Source organism: Balaenoptera musculus, chromosome 8 (genome assembly GCF_009873245.2).
Source record: "Balaenoptera musculus isolate JJ_BM4_2016_0621 chromosome 8, mBalMus1.pri.v3, whole genome shotgun sequence".
NCBI classification, from domain to species: Eukaryota; Metazoa; Chordata; class Mammalia; order Artiodactyla; family Balaenopteridae; genus Balaenoptera; species Balaenoptera musculus.
In genome coordinates this window covers 99,884,428-99,902,207 of record NC_045792.1, presented here as the reverse complement: position 1 = coordinate 99,902,207, position 17,780 = coordinate 99,884,428, and the positions used below count along the sequence as shown (strand labels likewise).

General features: G+C 49.8%; 1 protein-coding gene across 2 annotated transcripts; it reads right to left on the bottom strand.

Moving 5' to 3' along the window:
• Positions 1-367: 367 nt before the first annotated feature.
• On the bottom strand, positions 368-15,300 carry LOC118899188 (pregnancy-associated glycoprotein 2-like). 2 transcript variants are annotated; one of them, XM_036860488.1, is made up of 11 exons: positions 15,104-15,300; positions 14,432-14,535; positions 11,284-11,392; positions 7,758-7,908; positions 6,675-6,792; positions 6,462-6,580; positions 5,044-5,237; positions 4,003-4,119; positions 2,282-2,423; positions 2,096-2,194; positions 368-623 (listed from the first exon to the last, which is right to left on the bottom strand). In XM_036860488.1, exons 2-11 carry the CDS (start codon positions 14,511-14,513, stop codon positions 471-473), a joined length of 1,284 nt encoding a protein of 427 aa, XP_036716383.1. In that variant the 5' UTR covers positions 14,514-14,535; positions 15,104-15,300; the 3' UTR covers positions 368-470. The 2 variants fall into 2 exon arrangements, with proteins under 2 accessions (XP_036716383.1, XP_036716384.1); XM_036860489.1 differs by having other exon boundaries at positions 14,432-14,500.
• Positions 15,301-17,780: the final 2,480 nt, after the last annotated feature.

The following is a 17,780-nucleotide window of genomic DNA, read 5'->3' as shown; positions in this document are numbered from 1 at the left end:
CGTTAGGGATATATGTGTAGAAGTGTGAGGGAAGAAAGTTGTCAGGCTAAGAGGATCAAAGATGAGAGACGGGAAAGAGTGAGGGAGACAAAGAGGGAACTGATGGCTTCTGATGTCTTGGGTGCAGTCACTGAGATCTTTGCATCTGCTGTGGTTCCTGTGTCCCGCATCCCCAGTGTCCTTCCAGTAAGTCTCCCGTTTCTTTGAAGCCAGTTGGAGTTGGGCTCCTCTCACTTGTGGTTCAGACTAGGTTCTAGATCCTGCCCGATTATGATGCACCTCCGCGACGCAAAGAGAGGCACCCATTTGTATTAGCACCGTTGAGAATGGAAACTTTTATTCTTTGCGGAGAATGGGGCTTTGCAGAGCACCAAACACGGTCCTCCGCCATCCCTGGGTGGGGGTGCCCTTCGTGTGAGTGAGTGTGAGTTTGCAGGGCGCCTGATGGACCGCTGGAGCGGCCCCAGCCTTTACACTGCGGGAGCCAGGCCAACCCTGTTGTTTCCCCGATCGTAAACCGAGAAATACAGCCTCAGGAAGACGTCGCCCAGGATCCAGGTCTCCGACCGGCTCATGTTCTCTGTGCCCCCTGCAAAGCTGCTGAGGCAGAGGCCCCGAAGGCTCTGGGGGAGATGGAAATGCACACCAGTCAGCCTGAGTCCTTACCTGCCACCCTCTCGGCATCCAGAGCCGGCAGCTTCTCGGTTTGATTTCCCTCCTTTGGTAAGAACCAAGTGGCTCTCTCAGCAGCTGCGGAAGTGGGGTGCCCATCCAAGACCAAGAGCGGCCAAGACATGTGGTTGCCATGAGGGAGAGGAGGTGGGGGAAGGGAGGATTGGGAGTTTGGGATTAGCAGATGCAAACTACTATAGAGAGGATGGATAAACAAAAAGGTCCTACTGTATAGCACAGGGAACTCTATTCAATACCCCGTGATAAACTGTAGTGGAAAAGAATAAGAAAAAGCATACAAATACATGTATAACTGAGTCAGTTTGCTGTACAGCAGAAATTAACACAACATTGTATATCAACTACACTTGAATAAAATTTTAAAAAAGAGAGCGAGAATGGCCTGTAATTCCCCTCATACTGTGCTGTTTCTTTCCTCCTGACCCATGCTCGCTGTTTTCTCTGCAGGGAATGCCTTTGCTTCTCCCTCTTCCCCACAGCCCGTTCTTAGAGACTGTGCTCAGCCCCTCTAGGAAGCCTTCCTGGCCCCACGCTCACCCTCCCTGGCCACTCCAGGCCGGGTTGGGTGACTTACCCTGGTGCTCCCCTTGTGTATAGCCCTCATCACTCTAATCTGCGCCCGGCACCCCTTGGCTCAGCCCCCGGGGGTGCCATTTGCATGGGGTCCAGTGTAGATGTGCCTCGACCCATGCAGGCCTCCTCGTGCCTCCATGAGGCTGGGGGTTTAGAATGACTGAAATTCCCTCTCTTCCTCAAAGCCTTCTTTGAGCCCATCAGCCTCCTCTGAACTCCCATAGGGAGCTGACATTAAGCCCCACCCCTGTGCAAGGGCCACGCAGTCACCGTGTACCCTTCATTCACGTGAGCGTGCAGCCTCCCCACAGAGAGGTCTGGTACCCCAACGCACAGAGCGGGAACTGGGGCTTAGCAAGGGGAAGTTGCAGGCGAGGACTAGGGTAACCATGTAATTTGTCATCCAAACCAGGACACTTTCGAGATGGGAGGGAGACCGTTAACCATCATGGTGGGACAACACACTGAGACTGTGTCCACCCACCCCACTTGCCACTTGGCCTATTGCAGGGATTGCTAGAGCTGACTTTCCGTGTTCATCCATCTGAGGGCTCTGGTTGAACTGAAGCTCTTTGAGGGCAGAGGCCCTTAGTGTTCCCTTCTCCTAGTGCCTCGCACCAGGCCGGCACGGGGTGGTGTCCTATTTATTTCAGGATGATGGAAGTCCCAGACTGCCCCTTACTCTCAAATGGTTGGTTTTGTGGGAGGCACTGGCCCAGCCACAGGGGCTCCGCGGCATCTGCAATGGTGTGGCTTGGCCTGCAGAGGGCCCCCTCCTGCAAGCAGGAGCCCAAGGGTTCCTGAAATTCCACCAGGGCTGGCCCTTCACCTTTCTGATGTAGGCTTCAGGGGGCACTGGGTAGTTGTTGCCGTTGATGGTGAAGACGATAGTAGGCAGGCGAGACACATATCTACATGAAACCGCATACTGTTAGAGAAAGAGGGAGAGAGGTTGGTCCAGGTGATCCCTGGTGTGTGGAGAGCCCCGGAGTGACCCTGTGGCATGACCCTTCACCTCGTGACCGACAGGCCTGGCGCCAATGAGCCTCCGGATGATGGTGATCATTCTACTTGGGCCAACTAGCAACGAGGTCCCGGTATCCACAATGGCCTGGCAGCCGCGGAAACAACCAAGATTCAACCCGTTCATGGTGATGCTGAGAGATAATTGGACAACATGGGCACTAGGATCACTCTGAAGTCTCCCCCCACGACTGGCCCCCTCCCTGACTGTCTCCCTTCAGCTCATGCCCTGACTCTGTTTTCCTTTGCTCTGGTCACCTAACCTTTGCTGACTTCCTTTCAGTTCCTGAATGCATCAGGCTCTTTGGTGCCTCAGGCCCTTGGCATGTGCTGGTCGCCCTTCCTAGAAGACCCCCATCCCCTTTGTCTAGCTAATTTCTCCTCATCTTCCAGGTTCCAGCTTACTTGTCACTTTTTCAGGGAAGTCTTCCCCCCGAGACTAGATCAGGCTCCTGTCTTGGTCACTGTCTGTAGACTCTTCCTCATTTCTAGCATGTACCGAAGTGGAAATTCATTATTATGTGTGTGACTCGTTTCATGTACGTCTGCCTTACTAGATGTTAGGGCAAGTTGTAGCCTCAGTGCCTCTCTCAAGTGCCTAGCACACAGCAGATGCACAATGTATGTTTGTTGAATGAATGAATGAATGAAAAAATGGATGAGGAACAACCAGAGCCCTGTATCTGCTGTGTCACCAATAATGGGTCAACCCACACAGTGAAGATGGAGGTTCTCCGGGGCAGCAGATGCTGAGAGTAGGGGTGTCGGAGACACAGACTGCTCTGGGAGAGGTTGTCTCCCAGCAGGGTCCACTCACCCAGCTCAGACACTGAGGGCCCTGGCCAGGCGATGCCTGAGCTAGCCCGGGGGGCCTCCAAAGCACATGTAAGCTTTGTCTGAGGGTATCACTCAGAATCCCATCAGTTATTGCCCCTTGTTCTCAGGCTACTCCTGGATCCCGGCTTCCTGATTCTTTCTGTCACAGCCCCTGCCCCACTGTGTGCCCGGGATGGGGGATGGGTGGCTATGGGTAGTGGGAGTGTCTCTTTGTATGAGTTGCTTTCAGGTCTCAAGAATGCAGCCGACCTCTCTCCACTGCCAGGGAGTTTCTCCCTAAGGAGACCAGTTTTCCTGGTTTGTCCAGGACTTTCCCTGTTTTGAAACTGGTAGTTTTGTGTAGTGAGAACTCCCTCGGTCCCGGCTAGCCCTAGACAGTTGGTCAACTTATCACAACCCTGTTCAGGCTGGTGAAATCCTCCCTGATCTCTTTTCACTGCACTTTAGGGTCTTCAAACCGTGCTCCCTGCCTCACAACGTGGTGGGTGCAGCCCTCTTGGGCTGCACACGTCTCTCTGAACCCTGTTCAGGACCCTGGTCAGAGCCCTGGTCAGGGGCCTGGGGTGATTATGAACCCATGGGTGGTGTGTGTCTCTGTGTGTCTGTGTGTGTGTATGTGTATCTGTGTGTGTGTTTGTGTGTGTATCTGTGTGTGTGTGTGTGTATGTGTATCTGTGTGTGTGTTTTTGTGTGTATCGTTGTGCCTGTGTGTGTTTATATGTGTGCCTATGTGTGTGTTTATACGTGTGTCTTTGGGGGTGGAGCGTATGTCTGTGTGTGTGACTGTGTGTCTGTGCGTTTATTTGTGTGTCTGCATGTGTCCGTGTGCACGTGTGGTAGCATCACGTGGGGTGGCCCTCAGAGGGAGAGGCTTACCGGTTCATGGTTATCTGCCAGTAGTGGGGTCGGGACACTGGTATCCACTGGATCTCTCCTTTGTGGTAGCTGTGGTCCAGCCCGCCAAACATCACCATGCTGCCATTCTCCTTCCGGCTGAGGAGAGAAGGAAGAGGGAGGGCTCATTGTAGGAGAATAATGGCAGGCACTGTCTGAGGGCTGTGCTTCTCCACCCATCCGAGGCACTACTATGGTCCCCATTTTACAGAGGCGGAAATTGAGGCCTGGAGGGATTGAGGACCTGTCCGAGGTCGGTCACCGACTAATGAGTGGCACAGAAGGGGTTCAAAGCTGGGCAGCCTGGCTGGGCTCCGACCACCCACCCTTCTGAAGAGGGCCCGGTCCCCTCCAGCAACCAGAGTGCTCAGAGACACCCTCCGAGGACACCATGCCGGAGGGGTCTGGCTGCCCCCTCGCCTAGCCTGTCATTGTTCAGAAAAGCCGAGGCCCGAGGGCGCCAAGGGTGTGGGCTCAGGCTCACCCAGGGCTGGCTTCACCAGCGTGTGTGACCTGTGCCAGCCATGGGGCCTCACACTCAGCAGGGCCCTGCACCTCTGCTATCCCTGTCTTGAAATTCCTAATACTTTTTGAACAAGAGGTCCCACGTTTTCATTTCGCACTGGCGCCTGCGAATTGTGAAGCTGCTTCTGGGCTCCCGGTAAAGTGATAGTGAAGAGGAAACATTCCCGCCATCCCTCTCCTTCCTTCCATATCAAATCCATCAGCACATCCTGTTGCCTTTTCCTCCAACCTGTATCCTGACACCTTCCACTGCTCTCCCTCTTCCCTTCACACCCCCTGGACCAAGCTGCTGCCCCTGAGCTCATGAGCATGGGTGTGTTCCCATAAAACTTTATTCACAAAAACCAGTGGCGAGGCCAGATGTGGCCCTGGGGCCATAGTTATCCTGGGCTAGACTGTCCCTCAGAAAACTTCTGGATCAGGTGGCTACAACTTTTCGTGCAACTTTAAGCATCTTACAGCTGACTTAGAGAGAGGGCTTGTCCAGTTCAGACTTACGTGCTCAAGTAGAAGGCAAAGACAGGCTGAGAAATGAGGCCTCGTCTCTTCAGGTTGTCGAAGATGGGGGTGGTCCCTCGGATGGCGAGGCTGGGGTAGCCCAAGCCCAGGATGCCATCGAAGGGTGCATGCTGCATCCCAAACTGTGACCGGATCAGGGCAAATGGCTGGACTACGTCAACAAGGTTCCCGATCTGTGGGAGAGGGGAGTGTACCCACGTAAAGGTTTGGGAAGTGGGGCTGGGACTGGGCTGGGATGCAGATGCCTTGAGCACCGCAGAGAAGAACTGAGGCCTGGCTGTGCCCTGGGTTGACCTTAGATGGTTAGACCAAGCTGGGACAGGAATTCGGGTTCCATTTGTGCGGGGCTGTGGCTTTTAAGTAACACCTGCCCCTCCTGCAAACACTATCTGAAGTGAGTCAAATTCGCCTCATGCCTTCTGTGCAGGTGGGGAAACTGAGGCTCAGGAGAGGACCAAATAGTTCCCACTTGAGGACAAAATGAGTAGAGAGCAGGGTAGTCTTCTCTTTGGCATCCCTATGATCTGATGCCAGAAATGGACTGAATCCATTGCAGCGCATCGTGGATTCTGCATCTGCCCAGGAAGACAGAAGCCCATTGTACAATGTCGCTGCCAGGGTTCTTATGAAAATTCTGCCTGGGAAACACGGTTTGGGGATGTGTCTGTGCATGTGCGTGTGTGTGTGTGCGTGTGACACAGAGAGAGAGAGAGAGAGAGAGAACTCAGGCCCTTTGGGGGATGCAGGCCATACTTTTTATTAGACACTCAAAGGCCCCCTCTTAGGGGCCTCCATTTATCAGGCCCTTCCCACATCTGTGCCCCCCTGCTTTCCCTGTCTGGAATCCCAAAGCCCTCAGTTCCCCCCAAGGGCCCAAGGTCAGTTTTATCCTCTCCCCAAACACCGCACACCTGCATGAATCCTGACTGGCTAGCCCAGTTCCACTGCTTACCTGATGCCTGACCTTGGCAAGGCCCTGGCTTTCTGCACCTCAGTTCCCTCCTAGGTATAATGGAGCTAAAATCATAGCACTTCCTATGTGGGGTTGCTGCAGGATTCAACGAGTTGTTACCATGAAAGTACCTGGCACAGCCTGAGGATATAAGAGTGGGTGCTTTTTTCCCCTCTCTCCCTGCTCCCAGCAAAATGAACCTTGAGCAGCTCATGAGCAAAGGAGCTGCAAACCCACACCCCAGGCCACTCTCTGGGTCAGCCATTCTGGGAGTTTATGTGCCAGCAGGGACACTGTCTCCCCAGGGACACAGCACTGTGGGGTGGGCGGCCAGCCACTAGGGGACTTTGGGAAAGACGGGCCCTCCCAGTTGGCCCTGCATCTGTTTTGTAAGCAGTGGTCGTTCCCAGGGCCAGCCCTGACTCGGCTTCTGGTTTCCAGTTACCCGAACAGTGTCACAGCCAAGAACTCCAACCACCCTCCCGGAGCCGTAGATGAGGTCGACGGGCTGGCCCGGGAGCCGGAAGGTGGTGGACAAGTGAGGGTTGAAGACCTTGTGTGTACCTGCGGACACAAGAGATGTGTGCCCGTCAGGTGCCAAGGACAGAGAAGGGGGTGGGAGGGGGCGTACAAGGTGGGCGGGGGGGCAGGTACTCACGGCAGGGGGGACTGTAGCAGTAGACGGAGGGCACCCACAGGTCACCTGAGCCGGTGTCAAAGAGGACCTTGAACTGCTGAGGGGGCGTTCCAATGGTGATGTTGCCGACATAGGCTAGCTACAGGGGCCGGGGAGGGGTGGTTTGGTCAGACCTGGCTGCCCTGGCCGCCCTCGATTCCCAGAGTACTGCTTCCCTCGAGGTGTCCCGTGTCTCCTGAGATCACTTTCCAACCGCCCCACCTCACAGCCTCTGCTCAGACCGGTGCCTTCATTTGCTTTTTTTCTTTTTTTTCCTCCATGCGGGCTCTTAGTTCCCTGAGCAGGGATCGAACCCGGTCCCCCTGCGTGGAAGCGCAGAGTCTTAAGCACTGGACCTCCAGGCAAGTCCCTGTGCGTTCATTTGAGCAGCTCCCCAGTGTCCCCTTTAAGGCCCAGCCTGTTTCTTTCTCCAGTTGGCCCTCCTAGGTCACCCCAGGCCACCTCCTCTAAACTTAGACCATGTCCTATCACCACCACGCTGCTGGCCCTTTTATTTGGCATGTATTTACTCCTTGCCTATCACTCAGGCTGTCCTATGCATTCTTGATGAAGAGACGAGACCTTTTTAAAAATCAGTTACAATAACCATAGTGTTAGATTTTTATGGCGTCACAGGCCATAGGGGCTCAGTAACTTTTTACTGTGTCCTTCTTGGATCTGCGGAGGCTGAACTTTGTCTGCCTGGGGTTTCAATCTTGATGTGCAGTTGGCTTTATCTTTCGATCAGACATGGCTCACCTTTCATCTGTAACTCAGTGGCTCACTTAGTTCAGGAGGAACAATCTCCCTGAAACTAATGACATATCTTTGGCAAGAAATGGATGTTTACCTGCCACCTGGTCATTGCTGGGCCCAGTTACCACAGACCAAGAGTTGAGGATGAGAGTGCCTTCTCCTCTGGGAATGGGGTCCCTATTCCCCAGTGTTTCTGCTTCCTGCAGGAGCCCTAGCCCCAACACGCCGCCTGGCGCCTCCAGATGAACCCCAGTGCCAGGCCAGAGCACGAGGGGGCGCGGTAGAGTGCCATCTGCCCAACACACTCACATCCAGGTAGTTCCTCAGGGGATGAAGAGACAATTTCGGGTCACGAGCGACATTCTGGGACCTGCCGTCAGTGTTCTTCTCCAGGAAGTTTGTCAGCAAGTTTTTTTCCCTGAGGGTTTCTCGCATGGTCTTGATCTTTGTTAGAGGGATCCTTTCACGGAGCATTGGGAAAAGGAAACAAAGAAGGGGCAGCAATCAGCTGTCTGTGTTATAGTAAGACTTTCATACCCTGCATTGTAATGGCACTGTGTATTTTCCAAGCATTTTTATGAGTGTCCTCTCATTATCAGGATGCCATGCAAAGACCATGACAAAGACCTATGTTTGAATACAGGTACTGTTGTGTAATCTTGGGTAAGCCATATGACCATTTGGAGTCTCAGTTTCCCCATCGGTAGGTAAAAAGGTAGAATATAATTCCCATTGCCCATATAGAATGCTTTGGGTATTAAGTGAGATGATGTATATAATGTACCTGATACGTAAGAAGTGTTAACAATGACAGCCATTCCCATTGCTATTGCCATCCCACTGTATCTTTATCAAAGAAGCTCTGGGAAGGAGTTTGAAGGGGGATCATTACCCTCTTTTTACAGGGGAGGAATTTGAAATGCAGGGAGTTTGTGACTTGGCTGTGGTCACACTGCTTGTTAGAGGTAAATCAGCCTAGAAGTAGCCTCCCATATCTTTCTCCAGGGCTCAAGCAGAAGAGAGGGGTGAGAGAGGAAGCCAGGAGATGGGGAATAAATTAGGGAAATTAAGAAGCTAGAGAAGCAAGGAAGAGGCAAAATAGAAAAACAAAACTAAAACAAAAACGAAAACTCAGAGAGTTCTGCATGCACAGAGACATCCAAAGAGGATGGAGAGATAAAAGAGAGAGATACAGAGATGAAGACACAGACACATACACACAGAAATGGAAAGAGAGTAGAGAGAAGTCCTAGAAACCAATATAGGAGAAACGCTGTTCCATAGGACCACACTTACAGTTGCACAGGTTGTGCACTGAGCAATTCCAAGGAGTGCCATTTTCACATAGGTCATGATGTGACTGGCACCCCAAGAGTTGTGCAACCCTGCAGGCCTACCCCAAGACCCTTGGGCCCCACGTTGCCCATGGCAAGGTACTCATCAATAAGTGAGAGTTGAACTTTAAGACTGTCAGGGAATGATTACATTCCCTTCTAACCCTGATGGGTGGAAGAATAAGAGGACAAGGAAAACCCCAGAAAGAGAGATGATGCCACTTACAGTCCCTGTACTTACATGACTAGGCACTCTGAGAGGGCCACCAGCCCAAGGATCCCAAGCCACTTCATGCTTCTTTCCTGGGTCCGAGTACTCAGGAAAGAGTGAGTTCTGAGCATGCAGTGGTGGCCAAGAACTCCTAGTTATATATGCTCTGACATGCCTTAATTGTCCCCTTTAGGCCACTAATGGATCTGATCAGAAATATGAAGCTCTCGATAAAATCTTTACCTCCATCAGTGTCTGTGGGGAGTGGACTTGGAAAATTCTCAGAATACAGAGATTTCTATTCTAATCTCTTCCTTGGGACTTGGCTGAAAAACCAAACTGAACCGCATGGACTAAGAGCGGGGAGACTCTTGCCAACTTGGAGATAAAACACTGCTAATAACGTGATAAAAGTAAATACTACTAGAGGCCATGCTTGACCTTCGTGATCTAATGTGGTCTTCCTAGCAACTTCATGAAGCGTGCATTGCTGTCCTCAGGTGGAGAGGAGATTGCTAGGAGGAAAAGAGTTCAAATGGCAAAGTGAAGACTTTAGGAGCAGCCCAATGACATACTAGTGGCTTTAGGTAGTGGGACAGATGGCACAGTTCGGGGGCACCTATGATGCCAATATGCATCAAAGGTCTGGGCTAGAGTGGTATTACAATTACACAGTTTCACTATTGGGAGAAATGTGATGCATGCATCCACAAGATACTTTACATCGTCCAACAAACATACACGGAGGACCCTGTGTGCTGGGGTCTGGGTCAGATGCTGGAAAGTCAAAGTCAAGTAAGACAAGGTCCTTATCTTCAGGGAGCTAGCAATCTAGGGCAGTTCTCACAAACTCATGACCCAGGAGGCAAGAGAAATGAATGGAAGGGCTGGGTGGGCATCAGGGACACGGGACAGCACATGGCCTACCACTGGGGTCAGTCTCTCCTCAGCTCCAGCCAGCGGATGCCATCCTAGAAACCAAGCTGGTTGGCAAGTTTTCAAGAGAAGTTAGAAGTCTGGATATTGGGCTTCCCTGGTGGCGCAGTGGTTGAGAATCTGCCTGCTAATGCAGGGGACATGGGTTCGAGCCCTGGTCTGGGAAGATCCCACATGCCGTGGAGCAACTGGGCCCGTGAGCCACAACTGCTGAGCCTGCGCGTCTGGAGCCTGTGCCCTGCAACGGGAGGGGCCGTGATAGTGAGAGGCCCGCGCACCACGATGAAGAGTGGCCCCGGCTTGCCGCAACTAGAGAAAGCCCTCGCACGAAACGAAGACCCAACACAGCTAAAAATAAATAAATAAATAAATAAATAAATAGAGTAGCTATAAATTAAAAAAAAAAAAAAACAACCCAAGATTATTGGGCTTCACCCTCAAAAAAAAAAAAAAAAAAAAAAAAAAAAAAAAAAAAAAAAAAAAAAGTCTGGATATTTATTTTTAGTCTGGTAAAATCCCCTGATTTTTAAATGTTAGCGACTAATTTTTTTGTTTTTTCAAAAAACGTAGTGTGAGCCAAACCTCAGACAACTAACTGTGTGCGGGATTCAGCCTGCAGGCTGTGCAGGTTTTTATTTCTGGCCTAGAGGTGGGAGTAGAGAGGGGACAGAGAGGGGGTTCAATTCATGTCGGTCGAATGAGTAAGAGACCGAATGCATCTTAACCATGTTCATTTTCCTTCCTTTTGTAAAGAAAGATTACCAGGGTCATATAAACCAATGAATTTAATAAAGTCTACTTGCTGAGCATCTGATATAATTCCCCACTAGGATCCATGCCTTGAAACATTGTTATAGCAAACCAAGCATGCAAAGAAATAACTTCTAAGTGTCTTATCAGTCAAAGAAGACAAAAAAGACCACTCAGAGCTCCTGCTCAGCCTGAGATGAACAGGGCTACCTGTTAAACTGTTATTCCAGCCAAAGTAAAGGTGGTGGAGTTTTATGGTTCCTTCCAGGATTCCCAGGGCCTGGGTGTTCCTGCGTGAGATCTATCCAGGCCTGTCCCTTGGGTAGAACAACGGGAAGCTGGCCTGGTCACCAGGTGGGTGATAGATTGGGTGCTGCGTCTTCCTACTCATTTTTGCACATTGTTAAAACTCAGTTTTGGTGGTTCAATCCCTATGGAGGAGATTTGACAGCGTGTAGCAAATGACACACACAAATACCATTTAGCTCAGCAATTCTACTTCTAGGGATCTATCCCAAAGATACACTGGCAAAAATACAAAAAGTCATATGTACAAGCCATTCACTGCAACACTGTTTGTAAAAGCAAAAGATTAGAAACTTACCTGTAGTGACCATCCACGAGGGAGTGTTCAATAAGGGACAGGGCATCCGAACAACCGGGCATAATGCAGATGGAGAGAGGCGTGGAATGCGTGAGATCTTCAGGGTGTACTGTTTAGTTTTTTAAAAAGAGGGACCAAAAAAGGGCTTATAGTTTGTTACTTTTACATACACATATATATCTATTTTCAGTAAAACTAAAAAAAATTGTAATTTATGGGGGAGGGGCAGGGATGGAAGTGAGATTTTTCTTGTTTTATAATTTAACTTTGCAACCATGTAAATGTATTCCAGAATTTAAAAATACATAAATAAACACATCTGTCGAAATTGAGAGCTAAGACAAATGAGCCTAATTCTATCAAGTTGGCGACCTAGCCGCACACAACAAAACATTACTTAAGTGGCTTTAAAACGCAGAATTTCGACCTACGTTCAGAGTGGGATATCTTCTAAGGACAAAGAGAAACAAACAAACGAACAAAACATCCTCCCTCCAAAACCAAACCAAAAACAAAAAACCAAAGAAATCTGAAACTTTATCCAACACCTTATTGTTGGTGATATTGCTACTGTTACTTTGAAAGTATCTTATGTATGTTACAGGTTAAAGCAAGTAAGTAACTAATGCTAATGTTGTCATGAAGCACGACTTCCAGTGGAAGAGAGAAAAGATGTTTACATCTATAACAAAAAAGCTTAAGTAAAACCCTGCGGTCTTAAAACTTGAATTGGAAGTATAAGTTTGTACCAATTAATTATTTTCCTTTTTTTTTTTAAAGAAAATCTCTACTTTCTGGGTCTGACCACTGAAAAGCCTAGAAGCAATGGCAACTTGATAACAGTGACTGTCCTGAGGCCTAGCCTGTGGCCTCTAAATACCATTTCCCACCAGAGGATCCAGAGATTCTTAAAGAGATGGTTGATTTCAGGGCTGGGCCAAGAAATGCACAAGGTAAGCATGGGAATCTTGAAGGATCAGAAAGTTGAGGGCCTTCAAAGACCCTCAGGGGCCGCACAAAAGTTTAGGAATCCATATGAAGAGGCCAAAAGTGGAATAATTTTAACATCACATCAAATTGATTGAAACAAATTAAATATATAAAAAGCCATGACTAGTGGCGCAGTGGATAAGACTCCATGCTCCCAATGCAGGGGGCCTGGGTTCGATTCCTGGTCAGGGAACTAGATCCCACATGCATGCCACAACTAAGGAGCCCGCACGCTGCAACTAAGGATCGGATCCCGTCTCCCACAACTAAGACCCTGTGCCACCAAATAAATAATAAATATCAAAAAAAAAAATAGCCATGAGTTCCAAGTGGTAATATACAACATCTAATTTGTTACTGTGACAGATTGCCAATGCACCAACTCACTATTCTGAACACTGAAAGAGGGAAATAATCATCAATATGTATGCTATTTTTGTATGAAGTATATTTCATGTAACTACAAATAGTCGATGGACTATTCATTTTAATTGAAGAATTCCAGTAATTAAATTCAGAAGAAATGGTGGAATCAGGAAACCACTGTTTTGCAACATCCTAATGAAAAAATGGATCTAGGCAAAGATCATCAATGGATGCTAAAACCATAAGATGAAAGGTCGAAGGGGAAGTTTATAATGGATGGATGAGTTTGGCAACATCAGGACCCACTGATCAATCTCAACATCTATCAAAGTGGGGCAACTAGAAATTATGAGCCTCTTGATGTGCCATAAGAAATATATGGAATTACATATGAAATATTCGAATAAAAAGTTTTGAACTCAAGTCTAGATTTAACTACCAGTTTTCAGGGAAATACATAGATACAGGAACAGAGAAGCAATCCTCTAAACCCAATACTTGGGAATTCTATAGGACAAACAACCCCACCTCCTCCCGCTTTTTAAACAAATAAATGGCATAAAAATGGGGGGGAGAGACTGTTATTTATTAAAAGACTTAAAAGACAACAACCAAATGCAACATGTGTGCACATTCTCTAGATCCTGATTTGAATAAACTGTTAAAAGGCATTTTTTTGAGAGGATCAGGGACATTTTAATATGGACTGGATATTAGACGTTACTTTTGTTTGGAACAAAATAGCATTGTGGTTATACATATTTTGTGACACGGTAATCTCTTCCTTAAAATACTTCAGCAAAAATGAATAAATAGTATAAAAAATGTTAAAGTGAGGGTTTAGATAAAAAAAACCGATTTGTGTAGTTGCTATGGATTGAATTGTGTCTACCTCCAAATTCATAAGTTGAATCCCTAACTCCCAATGTGACGGAATTAGAAGGTAGGGCCTTTGGGAGGTACTTAGGTTGAGATGGGGTCTTGAGGGTTCGACCCTCGTGATGGGATTAGCGCCTTTATAAGAAGAGCCACCAGAGAGCTTCCTCTCTCTCTTTCGCTCTCTCATTCTTCCTCTCCCTCCCTCCTTCCCTCCCTCCCCCTCCCCTACCACATGTGAGGACACAGCAAGAAGAGAGCTGTCTGCTAGCCAAGAAGAGGGTCCCCACCAGGAACCCAATTGGCTGGCACCTTGATCTGGACTTCTAGCCTCCAGTCTACGACAGCCTGGGCCGACTAAGACAGTAATGTAATTCTTGATGCCGAGTGATGAAACACAGGGTTCGTGATACTATTCTTTTTTATTTTTGTTCTGTTTGAAATCTTTTTGTAATAAGTTTAAAAAACTTCCATTTGGAAGTTTCTGTCTTTAGTGATACCCTGAGGGGCCCAAGAAAAGCAGACTTGGACAGGCCCCCACTGGCTGAGTGGTGGCAGTCCCCACCTGCTCATAACTCCAGCTCGTCTCGTGTGATCTGACCGTTACCAACCCCCCGCCCCACACTCTGGGCTGCTTGGTCATCCAGCTGGACACTTTGATGAGCCAGGTCAGGGCCTGGAAGTAGAAGGAACGAAGACACTTTTAGAAAAAATGGACTGGGAATCCCCCTCCCTGGGGGGGGGGGTGCCATCTGCAGGTGAAGGATAGGGCTTAGGTAGGGAGGGAGCCAAGGAGCCAGGCTGTGGGGATATTTGGAAGGGAAGGAAGGAGGGATTTACAACAAAGTAACCAAGAGGAAGACAGCTTGCTTAGGACCCAGGAAGGAAGACGCACTGAGAAAAGAATGGTACCTACCAGAGGTCCAGATCCACCTGGGTCTTCCGGTAAAACTTGTTGGAGGGCACGATCTTCCTGCTGGAATTCCTGCTCCGGACATGGAGGTGATAGAGCCATACTCCCTGCTGGTGAGCCCCGGGAAGAGGGACACCCACACCCAGGGGCCCTTTGATTACACTCTAGCTGTTGGCATCATCCCAAGCTGGACAGCAAAACGGCAGCTCATCCAAAGCATTTAAAATAATGTCTAATTTATCTAACCTTCCTGGCATGTCTTGTACCCAGAGTTCCTTTAGGAGAGGTGATTCATCAGCCTAACTTGGGTTTCTACTGAAGTCTACAACCTTCCCAGTTGGTAACTTTTGCTTTGTAACTAACTGATTTCATCCCACAGAACCTGAGTGGCAGAATGTTCCAGTGGGCATGGCCCCTAAGGTCCTCCGGCTCACAGCAGCTGTGTGCCAACTGGTCTGCCACTCCCCGTTCTGAGTCCAGCATTGCCAGACATCGTCAGGCAATCACGGCACCCTGACTACCAGATGTGGCCTCAGCATCCTGGGCAATGGGCACCTCTCAGCCACTTGTCCACTAATTGGCATTGACCTTCAGTCTGGAACAACTGCTCTGGAGCAAGTCTAGTCTCCCCAGTCCCAGAGATGGGGAAACTGAAGCCTGGGGTGTATGACTTACCCAAAGGCTGCAGGCAAGTTAGTGAATCGTTGGGACCCAGGGCCTCTGGTTCTCAGGCTGGGAGAGCTCCGAGCAGGGAAAGATCAGAGAAAGCTCAATTGCAATCCACTGCTGGGAAGCTCCCAGAAGTCTGCAGGTGCCAGAGCGGAAGTCCTTTCCCCTTCTTCCTCAAGTCTGGCTCCGCTTCTATCACCAGACCTGCCATTGTAGCAGGAGGAAAGCAATACTGGGAGCTGGCTCTGCTGGGTGCCAGGCAGAGTGGGGGCACCCCCAGCTGGAGTGGCACCAGCAGGCAGTCGTACAAATAACGCCCGACTCACACCCAGCTCAGCAGCCCTAGGGCTCCCGCTTCTCGTTCACACAACACAGACCCTCGCGAGATTGGGTAATATTGACCTGCGTTCACAGTGAACAGTGAGCATTTTCTGCTCAGCCCTTTGGCAACTTAGATGCAATGTCTTACTCTTTCTTCAGGGAACACCTGGCTGAGCGAGGCTGGGCGTGCTCAGACAAGCTTGGATTCAAGGGACTTGTTCCCTCTTTGATGCTCAAAAAGACCTTGGAGCTTTGAAGGCCTTGACAGGGGATGAAACTACTCCTGTTCTATGGGGACTTTGCTACACGGATCTGGTTGGAGAAAAAGGACAGATGCACAGGGCAAGGCTAGGCATCCCTGGGTACCAACTGATTATGAGTTGAGTTCCAGCCACCAGGCCTCAGGGTCAGGTGCTGGTGCTGGTCCCCATGGCCACCTCTCGAGAAGGAATGGAGGAAACAGATTTTTCCCAGAGAGCAGTGTGGACTGGGGACACCGTGATCACACAGGGGAAGGTTAGACAAGAGCATTTACTTCCCTCTTGGCTCTATCAGTGCCCTGGGGGTTCCACCAAGGAGGACAAGCAAACGGAGGGGGTCAGAGTCACTGGTGGTACCCCTGGCACCTGATGCCCCTGGTGATAACCGTCTTGTCTACACAGCCCCGGGCCCAGAGCTGACTCAGCCCCATGACAGCTCTGGGGTTTCCTTTCTGGAGAGGAGGGAGAAGGCTCGCTGCTGGTAACTCACAAGTGAAGTGTGTGATGAGGTCATGGTTGGTGACCTGTGGCCTAGGTTCAACCGTGAAGGAAGAGTGAAGGTGGAAAAGTAACCATTAATTAAGCTTGGTTACCTTGGGCCTTTGCAATGGCTATTTCCCCCATCTGGAATGTTCTTCTCCCAGCTCTTTTCATGGCTGGCTCCTTCTCAACATCTAGTGTCACTTCATATGTCCCCCCCAACCCCCTCCCACAGGGAGGCCTTCCCTGGCCACTCCATTCTCCCAGGCACACAGCCTGATCCATTCGAGGAGCCCATAGACACTGACTGCATTTCCCGTGTGCTTTTCATGGGCACCTGAGAGCTTGAGAGTGTCTCCAATTTACAGATGAGGAAACTGAGGTTGAGAGCAGTTAAGCATCTCCCTGGGGCACACAGGGTCTGTGAGTGGTAGAGCCAAGATTTGAATCCAGGTCTGTCTGACTGCAAATTCCAGCCGCTCTTTAGTCCTGGGCTTGGGGGACCAGGAAGTGATGCAGAGGAGACGAGAGTGTTGGGGATGGAGGAGGTAACTGGGAAAGGATCTCATCTATTGGGAAATATTCATTCTTTCAGTGAACCCTTCTTCACGGTGCTCTAAGCCAGATCCAGAAAATCCTCGCTGCGTAGATGGAGCCTGGAGGGCAGGGACAGCGTGTGGACTGTGCCGAGAACACAGATGGTGGGCCCAGGGGGAAGGTGGCCTGAAGCCTAGTTCATGATCTTTTGCCACGAGCCAGTCCCCTTGGGACCTTGTCCATCTGGAGGGCCACCTTTTTCTGAATGGGCTAGCAGGGGCCTTGTAGTTCAGGAAACAAAACTTCAGAAAAGAAATGTGACCAGGCTGTAACGGAGACATGCTCCTGGCGTCCTGGGAAGCGGATGCCTAATGTTGCCTTGGGTGGAAAGTTAGGAAGGCTTCCTGGTGGAGGTGGCAACTGAGCTGTGTCTCGATGGATAAAAGGACTTTGCTGAGTGGGTGTGGGGAGGAGGGAATGCCCATCAAAGAGGGCAGCACTGGCATTGTACTGGACTCCAGGGATTGTCAGTCACTTGGCAAGCTTAGCCCTAAGGGATGTATTATATTAGTCTGGGCAATATGGGCAGTAACAAGCAATGCCCAAATTAAAAATAATAACTTTCTTCTCTTACTCTCTCTGTCTGTCTATCATAAGTTGTCTGGGGCTCTGATTGGAGACATCTTCTCCCGGGGATGCAGACTGATGGAGACGTCACCGTCTGCAATGTCACTGTTCGCTGTGGCAGGAGGAAAGGCGTGTGCCAATTCATGTGCTGACTATCGTGAATGAAAAGTGCTGCCTGCCGTATCAGTAAACAAAGGGAGCTGCAGCCGTCCAGCCATCACAGCCGCCCCCGGTGGTGAGTCTTGAGGGAACTCAGGATGGAAACAGGTTGCCACCACCGAGCCCTCAGCTACTGCAGCCACCCCCAGTGGTGCACCTAGGGGGACTCAGGAGGAGAAGAAACAGGATACTTGCCCTAGATAGCTAAGGTGCCATCAAAGGAATGATTTCAATGAGTCCAGACTCTTGCATCTTCCCGTACATCAAAAAGCACAAAATTCCTTAACTTGAGATGTTTG